Below are 13,920 nucleotides of genomic sequence, written 5' to 3'. Positions count from 1 at the left end.
TTGGGACCACACCATAGTTACAAGGGTACATGTGAAATTTACTAGGTATAGAATATAAATGTCTTAACACAACAACTAAGAAAATGCCATGAAGGCTATGTTGACCAGTTTGATGACAGAATTTCAGGTGTAATTGTGTGTAAAACCAGCACATTGTACCCCATGATTGCATTAATGTACACAGCTATGATTTAATAAAAAAAAAAAAAAAAGAAGAGAGTGGTAATTTGTGTTGATTGTTTTTTAAGAGATATCCAAAACAGAGCAATGCCTAGTGAGTTTGGCAATTCTGAGTTTCAGGTGATCTTGACACAAGTGTTTCAGTGGGATGGTAGGGCTAGAAGACCAAAATACTGTGTAAAGTACTATGCAAAAGACATAAAACATAATCACAAACTTCCAAGGAATTTATAATTTAAACTCAAGATGTCACCCAGCTGCGTTTATAAAAGGCAATTACGTAACTTTCTCTCAGAATAATCTCCATATACTTGTTGTCCCTACTTTGATTGATTATGAATAAGGCAGCCATTCTGTACAATTTACAACTTAAACATAATTAATTTCAGCACTTCACAATGTATTTTGCAAATGTAAGATTCTTTTTAGAAGCAGCAGACTAGGAAACAGTCTTAAACCAAGATTAACCACAACAATTTTTTCTGGATGGTGATAGAATTTCCTCTCTGTCTTCTCTACCTCCTGTCTAAACCCAATGTTTCTCTCTGTGACGTCAATCCCAATTTCTCAGGGATTTTATTTTTCATGAAACATCTCTCAAATGTCTCCCATATTCTGTGTCTTCAATCTTTATATCTCTAGTAATTTATATTCATCATTATGTAAACTTGCTCAAGACTCTCATGTTATAAAATAAAGACAAATGTTTTACACCTCTCTCAAGTTTGAGATGTGCCTAGTCAAATCCACATTCTCCTCCACTCCCAACAACCTAGGTACACACACACCTACCGTTCACAATAATTACAGGTTGCCTTTTCCTGTATGTTAGTGCATTTAGGTGCGGTGACCTTTCTAAACATGCATCTTGGAGGTACCATGGATTCCAGGCACTCCTATGCTTTTCCTAGCAGTGTTCTAACCAACTTCATGTTGTGTGATTGATTCTGGTCTGCTAATAGGAATAAGCAAACAGTAGAGCTTAATGTCAGATCAATAACTTGGCTTTCTCCACACTCTTTTAATATGGACTGACACACTGACTTTCAAACTTGGCTGAAATGTCAGGTTAACTGACTTAAACAAAACTTTCCTGGCCTCAAAGAGCACCAGGAGGCCCCATGTTACTCACTGTTGATCAAGCGCATGTCTCAGCCCTCCTGAAATCATAATTTGTCTGGTACCACTTACAATGTGATGAGGTGAAATTCACTTTCAAATACCCATCATTGTTTTCTATTTTCTCCATTTCTTTTGATCTTGTCAACATGTTTAAACTTTCAAGAATTAATTTAGTAAGTCATTTTATTATAGTGAATAGTTTCCAAATCCTTTTGGGGATTTGTTTGCACAGCATATCTTTAGTCACTGTTACAAAGGCTTCCATATTGCTTATTTAGTAAAATAACATATTTGTGCTTCTTCCAACCCCAGAGAAACCAGACATCCAGCATGTAATCAACACTGTTGTGGACAGTGAGCAGCATAGACAGTCTACCAGAACGGCTACACAGCTCATGGCCCAGGAAGTGTCCGCATGCCCACTCTTCCACTATTTGATTTTTAAAATTCATGGTTCTGTTGATTAAACTAATATATATATATACCTAGTTTGCTGCAACAAGGATCATGTAGAATAATAGCAGCTCCTCCCTCTTTGCGCTTGGGAATTTTATGATCCTAAAACAATAACTTGCTTTTACTTCTTTTTCTTCCCTTAGCTTTTTTAGACATTTACTTTCCTCCTTCTAAATAACATGCTTATACTGCTATTTCCTGATTTTTCAGTTAGACACAGTTAGCTATATGTTTCCTGTTTTTTTCTTTGCTTTTCAAATGGCGAACTATAACACAGAAGACATACATACTTAAAAATAATTACAACATTTTAATTATTATAGTAAGTGTGTCATGTGATATATTGTGCATTTCTATATTAGCAAGTATATTTACAGGCTGAGTAACTATATAAACTAATAAGATAATAACGAGTACTTAGAAACACTGACCCAAGGCCAAATGATTCCATGTACCTCTCAAATCACAACTGTCCCCTCTTGCCAAAACAGGAACCATCCATATTTGTGCAATAATTTCCTTGCTTTCCCCCACTTATTTATTTATCAACTATGTATGCGTCCCTATAAAAGAGAGCTTTAGAACTTGATATTGAGGTGCTCAAACTGTAGTGTAATAGTTCTCAGCAGGGGCTGTTTTCTCTCTAGAAGACATTTGACAGTATCTAGAAACATCGTGTTGTCACAACTTGGAGGGATATTACTAGTGTCTCCTGGGTAGGGACTCAGGATGGTACTAACCCCCCTGCAATGTACAGGCTAGCTCTCCCACAGCAAACAACAATCTGGCCCCCAAGTGCTAATAGTGCTGAAATTGAGAAATCTTTTGAAGAACGTTCTAGTGCACCGATTCATAAAAAATTTAGTTATTTAAGTTACTGTGGGTGCAGGTTGTTTCCACTTTTATTCTCCAACAAAACCTTTGTAATATTTTAGGAGCTCTATTCTGGTCACAAGAGCAGAGCAGTTTCTCTACAAGTAGGAAGTTTCTGGGCATGGGATCGGGATATCGATCATCAACTTTCTCAGCTGCTCTTCAATTGTTTTCCAAAATGGGCATTAGATTTTTACCATAGAAACTTAAGATTTGGTTCTTTCATCCCATAATAATCAAGCACAGTTTCCTTTGACTTTTTAATCTAGTTTATTTATATCACAGTTCTGGTAATGCACAATCTTTAGTGTTTATTTTGACAAGGTAAATTTGCTTATATCCAAGCCATGGACAATTGTCTAATCACTTCTTGATTGCTTGCTTTTCTCCTTTTTTGGGGGGGTGGAGCTTGCTTTTCTATGTAGCTATCATTCCACCCAGACCTCTGTATATTCTATTTCTTTTCTTGGAGATGTCCTTTCTCTACTCTTCTGCTCTTAACCAACCTTCATAGTCAGGCTAAAGAATGTTTTCTCCCCCTCCTCTCTCATCTTGGAAGTAGTTTTGAGTCTTTCCCGTGTTGGCTTCACCTGTTTCCTGGATTCCTTATTTTGCTTCCGTAGTTTTGCTCACACACACTTTGGTTCACATTCTCCTTTTCCTCAATTTTGACTTGTGAAACTCTTACTGCGTTCTATTTCTCTGACCATATTTTTCAACTGCCAAGAGCACTTTCTTAATCTCTGAATGCTCCTCTTGTTCTTAGATCACACTGGTTTTGCTCCTTTTTTCTTATTGCTCTGGGAAAATTAGTCACAGTTTTGTTGATTTTCTTTGTGTCCTCTGTATTTTCCTATTTCCTCAATCTCCCCACTGTTTTTCTTTTTTTCCTTCGTTTTTTCCCAGATTCTTTCACTTCTGTGCTTTGCCTAGTCATTCATATTTAAACATGTGGCACTAAGCGGCAACTTGGAAATTTTATGTATGTGGGCAGAGTGGAGAAGGCGCGTAGCTCAAAAGAATTTGTCTTGACCCTGTAGTTCATATTTGTAGGTTTTTTTTTTTCCCTTGGGTTGGTTATTTCCTGAAAACGGAATCTTCATTCTCTTGCCTGGGATATTTAAAGCTGCCAGTCACTGCTACAACGGGTCAGGCCTAAAGACCACACTGTTTATAAGGCAGTTCTTTGCTTAATCTTTTTGATTCCAGTATAGGGCCACATTTCTACCTGAAGCTGTCTTCTAACTGTATTTATTCTGCCCACTTTTATTGTAATAAATTTTGTGGGCATTATCATTATTAACACTTTACAACTAACTGTTCAAGAGAAGGTAGACTTTTTCAGGTGACTGCTTAAAGAGTACTTCCTATGTAATTCTTTTCTGTAGCCCCTGGGACTCAGAACACCTGTATCTCCAAGTGCCCAGCTGAAGTTAGGCAGCTGAAATGCAGCAAAGATCATGGATAAACGATAAAAAATTCTGAAATGCTAGGCTGGGTTTGACATTATATAAGACAAGAGTAAATGCTGATTCTGGATTATTTTTGGCTAGGAAAGAAAGGGAATACAGGCTGAGAGTCACAGACAGGTGAGCTTTTCCAGCGGTCTGTATGTAGTTATTCAGCAATCATTTCAGTTCATTCATTACCATCTCTGTCTCCTACCAAGTAGGAACCCTGCACTTTGTTAATTTCATCCCACCTTGCACATCACAAACACTCAAAAGAAGCTTGTGAGGTGGAATGAGTCATCTCTAAATTTTATTTCAACCCTTGGCTAAGGTACAATAACGATTAAACGGAGAAATATTCCAGAGGCAGGTAACCAGAGAGGAAAAAGGCCTTGGGGCTCTTGGAAACTATCAACCAGATAATCGATCTTGGGAAGTTGAAGGTCTGCCTGTGAATTCATATCTGGTGCCTCACCACAACAAAACGTTACACAGTCTGGAGATCAGAAATGAGGCATTTTAATGGAACAACTTTCACACTTCCTTGAAAATTGTATGTTTGACATAAATACTGCCCACTGGTGATGTGCATTTCCTCTAAACACTTAATCCATTAGTATTTATCAGTACCCACATAGTGAAAACTAAGCTGGTTTCTTTTAAAACAATTTAAATTTTTATTGCTTTTGTTTATAATAAGAAATCAACACTATAGCCACTTTAAGTGACCATAGGAAAACAAAATATATAATTATTTCACATCGTTATATTACAATTTTATAAAGTTAGCTACAGCATTCCTTTGGCCCATATGTGAGCTGTCAATACTGAAAGGTGTTTAAACATACACTCATACTGGCAGTGGTCAACGAAGGAGAAAATAGATTAAAATCACTGAAAAAACGTTTGAGCTATGACGTCTGTGTTAATACTGTTTTTGTCTCTTGCCTTATTAAACAATTCTTAATACCAAGAAATATGCTTTAAACAGTAGCACCTTTTCCTAGCTTGGTTTGAGTTATGTCAAATAATCACGATTTTTTTCTTATCAGTCTCTAGTAGTATATTAAAAATTTTAATCAGATACTTTTTAAAAAAGCTCCAGAATGAAATCATATTAAAATAGTTGATGGATACTTGTTGTATACAGTTTCAAAATTTGGCAGGATTATTATGGGCCATGATATTGACATGAAGAAGGAATGGGTATTAGGAGGTTAAAAACTCAGTACTTGGTCATAAAAACGATCTAGAATTTAAGTAGAAATAAAAAATATATCAATGAATCATGAAATATTAGTGCCCCAAAGTTAATTTATAATTGAAAGCCTGAGATGTCTTCTGTGATGACAGGCATCTTGAAAAAGTGATTGGGAAGAAATTAATTAAACAAGTTAGTGGATGGTCTGTAGCTAGAATCCACAAGGCACATGAACTAACTTCTTTCTCGGCATTGTTGCATTTTGGTTTACTGTATCACATTAGCTGCTGGCAGAAAACAACATTGCTAGTTTACAAAAACTCAGCTTACAAAAAAGCAAAAAAAAAGTTCAAGTTCTGTTATATTTTAAGACAGAGTTAAAGCTCTTGGGCTCAATTTACTTCTAAAGTCATTCCGAGAACATTGCACTGTGTTTTGCTGGAATAGAATCAGGACCTTTTGCATGGATGTGACGGGGCGATGACGAGCGTGGGGCTAAGAATGGGAATCTGGCCTCATGGGTTTCCACCCACGCCACCTCATTTCCTCTTTTTTCCACGTTGTCTAGGGCATACTTTCACCCACATCCCACCCCAAGTTAACCTAAGGTACTTTGCTAGGCAGATTAAACAATTCAGCAGGCAGGCACCAAGTTAAGAGGTGCTTACAGAAAGTCTCAAAAAGCAGTTTTGCCTCTCAATGATAGAAAAGCACCATCTCAAGAATACTTTTCTATTAGTTATTTACAAAAAAAAGTAACAATTAGTAATAAGCTTTACAAGTAGCTGTTAAATTGACTAATTTGTGAGATTTAAAAAAAAAAACAACCCAGAATCTTAACTATGATATTACACGTACGCTAGAGAGCACTTTAACTACAGCATGGGCGAGAGGATGCTGCCTGCTCCTTGGCCATGTGGACACTGCACCAGGCAGTTCACATTCTGTCCTTGATGAGGTCGTCGGCATCGCTCCGTCATAAAGCTCTAAACACCAGGGCCTGCCCTTCGTCTAATCATCTACGTGTAGGGTACGTAGCAAAGTATTTACAGATGATAAAACTAAACAGAGTTTAAACTCCACTTGTGAAAGAAGGAGAATATTTTAATAATCTTGAAACCATAGCAGGTAGTGTTTTTTTCTTCCAGACTATGTGAATAGGAGAGTTCCACGAAGTCTTTCGGGGATAGCATGTAGAACTTTTCTGTTTCTCTTTGTGACATTTGATCTTTCCCGAATGTAAAGAATGTCAGTGATTTTCAATACCTTATCCTGATCTCTCTTTCTGATCCTCCCTCCTGATCACTGAAATGTTTCTGATGTCCCAAAATCTCACATTTTGCATCTCATCAATGGTGTGGTCTTATGTACTAATTAAAAGTTGGTTTAAAGCCTTCTTAAAATTTCAAGTTGAATAATTTAAACGTTAAAAATTACATTTTACAATGACATGGTCTTCCTTTGACATTGGTTTAAAAATAAACCTTTTTGTAGGAATGCTGAATGAGCCCAGTTTTAAACCTCAGTGGTATACAAATATACTGGAAGCTATTCAGAGCTACTTTGAAGTGCTAACTGTAAAAACGTAAGTGCTTTCACAAGGCTTTCTTCATCCCCCCTGCTTTCTTCTCAGGCTGTACATAGCTCATAAAATGTCACATGTAACTCTGAGTGCTCAAATCCTTACTTTTACATTTTTACATGGTTTCATGTAAAGTCACGGTTTTCTGTTTTGTCTTAGCAAATGTTTCATTTTGTTTTAATGACTTCTGTCCAAAATACAGAAAATCAAATTGAGTGAATATTCAAGATGAGCTGTATTTATTACTGGAACGGAAGTTGTCATATCCGTGATCATTAGCTTTGAACTTTAAGCACGAATGTTTTTCCTCCAAGGACTGTTTTTCTTCAAATGACTGGCACCAGCAGCATAAGCATGACTGTAGAAAACAAAGTAACTCATTATATGTTTACATCAGTCCATTTCACAACTCTTCCTACTCTGTCCAGTTCTGACTCTCCTTGCATGATTGGGAGTTCGTGGGCCCTTTAGTTCCACGCTCTTTTAGTTTTCTCCTTAAAAAGATATAATTACATTAGTAGCATGGGGGGAGGGCTTCAAGGAAATAATAGAGAAGAAAAAACTATATAATTAAAATTCCTCATTAGAGAAGGTCACTTTTAATTCTTGTATTTACTCTTGGCTATTTAATACTCTTAACATCTTTAAGTACATAATTCAAGATTCTCCCCCCCCCCCCCACAAACAGAAATACTATCCATATATGACTGTATATGTGCATATATTTGTGACCATGCACATATACGTGAATTTATATAAGGTTTGAATTTATTTTAATAAGATTCTATTCTCTCTCAGTATAGATGGGGGTGTGTGTATTCACTCTATAACCTGCTTTTTCTCACTTGACAGCATCATAAACAGTCATGTATCAATGCGTTTCATATTGCTTTGCTATTTTTTCAACCACATGTTATTCTCTGGCGTCTTTGCAATATTGTTACACAGAAATGTTATAAGGTGTTTAAGCATCTCAGATTTATATGTATATAAATCTATATACTAAGCATGCATTTATTTATATACAAGTATATATATGTTTATTCATCCAATTGTTTGCTTTAATTAAAGACAATCCTTTGCTCTTTCTGTTTGTTTTCTAAGAAACTACATGTATAAGAAAATGGAAGGTCCACGACTTTCTATTCTATACAATGAAGGTGTAGACCTTGATAAAAGTTTTCTTCCAGCTCTACAATTTGGGTGATGAAGGCAGAAACAATTTTAGAAACTGTCTCAGTGTTTACAAGGAAGTTAAGTACTTGACTTTGCCATAATCAAATATTGTGGGAAAAAATGATCATCTTAATCTAAGAGGAGGGGATATTTTATGTGAAGATTGCCGAAAACGTAAATGAATAGATACATGGTAAAAATGCAAAGAGCCAAACAGGGAATAATTAAACACATTCCACCTCAAGCACTGTATCTTTGCTGTACAAAATAGGTAGAAAGATGTAACACCCAGACCAAATTTCTTTCTTTGACATGATATTCTCATAGTCTATGTGGAAAGGGGGATGATTTAGTTACAATGCAAATTGTGGCTGAGTCATTCAGAATCTATCAAAAACAGGGGAAAGTGCATTTTAATTCACATTTAGCCATTTTAGTATGTGATATCTGCCAGACATCAACGCATGTCATTTCATTAATTTTTGGAGCAATTTCATGAGTGTAACTGATTGACTGAGTCAGTAGAGAGTTTTGGCTGGGATTTATAGGCAAAAATTGACAATAGTGATTTATAAGCAAATGTCATATCTTAAAAAAAATTAGCCATGATGTACAATTAACTAGATTTTTTCTGGATGGATAATAGTTTTGAAGGATTATGTGTGATGCCATATCACAAGCAATTATTTAAATGTTGGAATACTCTCTTACCTTAAAGCAGTTTTTGAATCTTTTGCTCACCAAATACAGAGCGATTGGGTTGATGCAGGAATTCAGGGAGGCCATGTTGATGCCAATGTAGTCCAAAACCAATAAAAAGCTGAAAAACCCAAAAAAGCCCAAAATGTGTCTGTGAAACATGCAGATCTGAGCATGTATTCACTGCAGACTTTTGTGTTTTTGTGAAAATATTACCCACATAGAACGGTTTTAAATTTTTCCCTGGTCTTTGTTCGTAACGAACTTGTCTCCTGTCTCTGTCTCTCTCATCCTCTGCCCTTGTCATCTCCATTGCCTTCCTGCTTTTTCCCACTCCCAGGTCCAGCTCTCTTTTTAAAAATAAGAAAGATGGAGACTTTACCTCCTTCATGTTTACATGGATGGAGCTGGAAAATATTCTTCTTAGCAAAGTATGTCAAGAATGGAAGAAAAAGTATCCAATGTACTCAGCCCTATTATGAAACTGATTTATAGCTTTCCTATGAAAGCTCAAGAATATGAGGAAAGAGGAGAGGGAGAGGAGGGAAGTGGGGAGGATGGGTGGAGGGAGGGTGATTGGTGGGATCACGGCTGTGATTGGTGGGATCACATGTAAATCTTTCTAAATGTAGGATATAAATGTCTTAACACAATAACTAAGAAAATGACATGAACGCTATTTTAACCAGTTGGATGAAAATATTTTAAATTGTATATAAAAATAGTACATTGTACCCCATGACAGTGTTCATGTACACAGCTGTGATTTAATTAAAAAAATGCTAATGAGGCTGGACAAAAAGGAAGAATTTACAAAATGCAAAGGCCAATGGACCTAGGATTTTATTCTTGCCACTTGCTCCTCATTTTGACAGCTCTGGGTCTCTGTTCCCAGTGTCCACTGCCCCTCTCCTTTCTAAAATAGGATGGGAGGGAACAATTGAGAGTCCTGGTGGACCCCTAAGGGTCAGCACCGTGGTACTCTCTCTTTCCACCTGTGAAAGAGATCCGTGGAAACACTTCTGAGTGGCATCTGTTTACAAACAATTCCTCTTTTGTCTTTCTTACCTCAAAAGTTCACATCTATTGGGATCATTCTGATCATAAAGTGTGAGCTTCAAAATCCTGCTGAGGTGAAGGGGGAGCCAACAGAGGGCAAAGACGAGGACCAGGCAAAATACGGTTTTGGCCACTTCCCGTCTCTGAAATAAAACCATAGTCAGACCCTTCAAAGATGGTTCATTCTATTTATAGCCTTTTCTCTTTCAAAATGGAATATTTGATCTTGTTTATAAAAAGTCAGTAGCATTTGTAAACAGTCAGAACCCTGATCTTTAAATTGACCAGTTAAGCTGAATTAGAACTAAAATGACTACAGATTCAACTTTGAAAGATAGTGGTTCTCTTTAGATGCTGGCAATTCAATACAGAACATCTCTTTATAGATAATATAAAACTATTCTTTACATATGCAAAGATATCAGAGGCAAAAAAACGGACTGGGGTCTGGCATATCGTAATTTTAGTCTATTTTTATTATAACAATTTTCACATTCGTGATTGTAATGACAACCGTGAGTTGTCAAATCTTTGTACTTTCTTACCTGCTTTAAGTGATCATTTAAGGCAATTTGCATGCCGCTTTTCTTTCTCAACATTTCACAGGTCATCAGGGTATAAAACAGGGCAGTGACAGCCAAGGGCAAGCAGAAATAGAAACTAAATAGCCACCAGTCTTTAGCAGTCTTGTAAAACTACGGGGAAGAGAGAATTTTTATGATTAACACCCCTCTATGATAAAAATCTTACATGCCAAATGTTAAACTTGAAAACATACTGATCAAGGAACAATTACCTTCTAAAGTAGAGGCATTTTACAAAGACTATATAGAATCTTTCAAGTTGCATCTACTGAACACGTGATTAAATACTTACCTTACATGAAACAAACTTTTCCCAAAGTATTTCAGTCCTCAGAGGCAGTGTACTGTAATTATGCATGCAAATTTAAATTGCTGGGCAAAATTTGAAATATTTGGTCGTTCAGGGTTTTGTGTAATAAGTAATTGTAGGGTATTCTTTGTGTAAAATACCACATCTGAATATGGAAAGCTATCCTAGTGTTTAAGAGAAGTTTTTAGGTTTTAGCAAGCGTGTTGAATGGGAAAAACAGACAACAAAGTCTGGGTTAACCACCCAACCTCTCAATTAGAAAGCTAAAGCTGTTTATGACTTATACATTTTCACTTATTCTTTTCCTGCTCTGTTATCCTTTTATTTTTCTCCAGACATGTCTGTGTTGAAGAATAATTTATGAAACCTATGCCGTGCTCCCCCCACCTTTTATTAATAAGAAACAATGAAACAGTAATCTCCTTCTGAATCTCACATTAATGTTCTTTATTCTTTCACTTACCGTGGCATCCACAGTCTAGGACGTTTTATATAGTCTTCTTAGATATAAAATGGAAAATAATTCTTGGTAACAGTTTGATCAGACTCTTTTGGGTTAACTTCTCTTCACCTGTTCTGTTGGGGAGCGCTTTTCACACTTAGGATCTGTCTTACTGTACCACTATCGCCATGCTTTCCCTAGTTCCTGATTACATGTTCTTTAATCAATGGCCCGAGATGAAGGGTTCTTTTCCATGACAGTTTCCCTTTATCATCGAAGACACAGAGAGGACAGTTCTGCTGTCCAGAACGCACGCATGTCGGTGTGACTTCTCTTTGAGTATTTGCTGGATTGTCCACTCCTGATGACTGCTATGTTGTTTGACACAGAATATGTAATAGCTGTCAGTCCTTATGGGGCTTTGGGTAGAAAAGCTATAAGTTCACATCAATTCCTTCATGTGTGTCCCTGAAATCCAGGGGCTTTTTGGAGAAGTAGGACCTGGTTTCTTACAACTTGGGCCACTGGTCACTGTTAACCCCACAATCCTGAGATCTGTATGTTTAGTTTATGTCAAGGACGGTCATAAACGAATAGCTTCCCAAGAAGTGGGGAATAGCTAAATATTTATAAGGCAAAAGTGGAAATGAGAAAAAAAAAGAGTAAAATTTACCTGCATGAAGGCTGTCTTCTGAGTGGGATGAAGCAAACAGATTCTCAAATAGCTTCCTTTGTAATCAGTCGTAATCATATCAAAACCTATGGCTTCAGGGACAGCCAGAACCACAGAGACCACCCAAATTAAAACAATTTCTACTGCTGTCCATTTTGGAACTCCAATTCCTTTAATTCGACTCCAAGAAGCAACGGCTCGGTATCTGAAGATGAAAATAGGATTGTTTTTTTCCAGCTGGCATAGGCTAGTTTTATTGAATCCCATAGTGCATTTTCTAAGTACCATGGCAATAGGTAGTACAGTGGTGAGAATATACATGACTTAAATGTAAGCTCCTACCTGTCAATACTTAGAGCACATAGACTCAGCACAGTGATGCCCACGGAGGCCTTCTGTATGAAAGGCACCAGCTTACACATCTCCACTCCAAATGGCCAGTCCTTTGCCAGCAGCTGCATTGGGGAGACGTGAAGCTCTGTTAGGGAGGGTTTCACAAGATGCCCTCTAAACCACATTTATGGGTGGGGAGTAACTGACATGCAGAATAAGATCAATTCCAGTTCTTTTTCTTTTTCTCATGGACTACTTGTTTGAAAAGCATTAGTGTTCCATATATGAAACAGGAGAGTGTGCTGGGAATCCCGAAAATGCAGCCAACATACAAGAATTCATTGTGTGTATACAGTAGCTTAGAGCTAGTATCGCCTCTGTGGGGCCAACTGGGGAAAGTTGCTTTAAGTCACTCTTAGCAAATTGAACCTGCATATTGTCACAGAATCTCAAATACTCGCGACATGGCCAAATCAAAATATCAGTTAATTGGCTGGGCGTGGTGGCTCATGCCTGTAATCTTAACACTCTGGGAAGCCAAGGTGGGTGGATTGCCTGAGCTCACAGGTTTGAGAACAGCCTGAGCAAGAGTGAGACCCCATCTCTAAAAATAGCTGGGCATTGTGGCAGACACCTATAGTCCCAGCTACTTGTGAGGCTGAGGCAAAAGGATTGCTTGAGTCCAAGAGTTTGAGGAGGTTGCTGTCAGCTGTGATGCCACAGCACTCAACCAGGGGTGACAAAGTGAGAATCTGTTTTTAAAAAAAAATACACACACAGATACACATATAGGCTAATTAAAATTGGATAAAAATTATTTCTTAGCTGAGGAGGCCAGACTATCCCCCATGGAGTAGTACCCGTGAAAAGTAACGTGTGTGCATTTATATACTTGATCTTTACCGCAGTCACTATATTGAACCAAAGAGTAACTCAGCTGGGTAGCCACCCTGTCCCTTAGACACATCTGGCACTTTCCTGCCTTAGGGCTTTTGCTCTGGGTCTGTCTTTATCTTAGAAGGCTCCACCCACGGTAGATTCACTTGGCTGACTTCCTCATCTCCTGTAGGTCTTGTTAAAATCTTATCTTTTCAGCATGGACTATCCCAATCATGTTATTAAACACAGTAACCAGCCAGGCATCTCCAATTCCCATACTTTACTCTATTTTCCTTTTTATCAATAGCACTTATCAACTCCCATTACATGCATAACATTTGCTTATTTGCTTACTTTTTGCTACTCGCCTCCATAGAGTATAAGACAGATTATGAGTTCCACAACTGCCAAGAGCAAATGCCTGACACATAGCAGATGTTTAACATTAACAGTACCTGACCCACAGTCTCTAAAATACAACATGTGCTGGCTGTTCAGCTGCACAGTGAGAGTGTGTGTGTGTGTATATATACACATATATTTGTCTTTATGTGACTGCAGACTGGATAACCATCCACTATTAAATGTGGTTCTTTTTTTTAGAACAACTGGGCATGTCCTACATTGGCAAATGAATCACTTTAGGTAAACATCTAGATCGAATATTCGTGAGGTTTTGAAAGTAAAGTATTTCAAATCGATGGGTTTTTAAAAATATCTTAAAAAAAAAAAAGCCTTCCAAAAGTGAAAACTATTTGGAAACATAATTGAATCATTCTGTCCTTTTGGAAGTAGTGAAGACTCTACTTAATTTTTCAAGCTGTCTTGATTGTTCTATAACCAGAATGACACTAAAGGTTTTTTTCTTTGTTTGTTTTGTGTTTTTTTTTTTTTTTTTTT

General features: G+C 37.2%; 1 protein-coding gene across 1 annotated transcript in view; it reads right to left on the bottom strand.

Moving 5' to 3' along the window:
• Positions 1-7,023: 7,023 nt before the first annotated feature.
• Positions 7,024-13,920, bottom strand: part of EDNRB (endothelin receptor type B) — a 21,089-nt gene continuing 14,192 nt past the window's right edge. Inside the window, exons 3-8 of the mRNA XM_003789718.3 lie at positions 12,151-12,263; positions 11,809-12,013; positions 10,345-10,494; positions 9,809-9,942; positions 8,753-8,861; positions 7,024-7,223 (exon numbers count right to left, since the gene is read on the bottom strand). Of these exons, the coding sequence (XP_003789766.1) occupies positions 7,089-7,223; positions 8,753-8,861; positions 9,809-9,942; positions 10,345-10,494; positions 11,809-12,013; positions 12,151-12,263 (846 nt within the window). The 3' untranslated portion in view covers positions 7,024-7,088. The remainder of the gene's footprint in view (positions 7,224-8,752; positions 8,862-9,808; positions 9,943-10,344; positions 10,495-11,808; positions 12,014-12,150; positions 12,264-13,920) is intronic.

Source organism: Otolemur garnettii, unplaced genomic scaffold (genome assembly GCF_000181295.1).
Source record: "Otolemur garnettii isolate 467f Iridium unplaced genomic scaffold, OtoGar3 scaffold00036, whole genome shotgun sequence".
NCBI classification, from domain to species: domain Eukaryota; kingdom Metazoa; phylum Chordata; class Mammalia; order Primates; family Galagidae; genus Otolemur; species Otolemur garnettii.
Note: the sequence above shows the minus strand (reverse complement) of the source record. Positions and strands in the feature narration are given on the sequence as shown.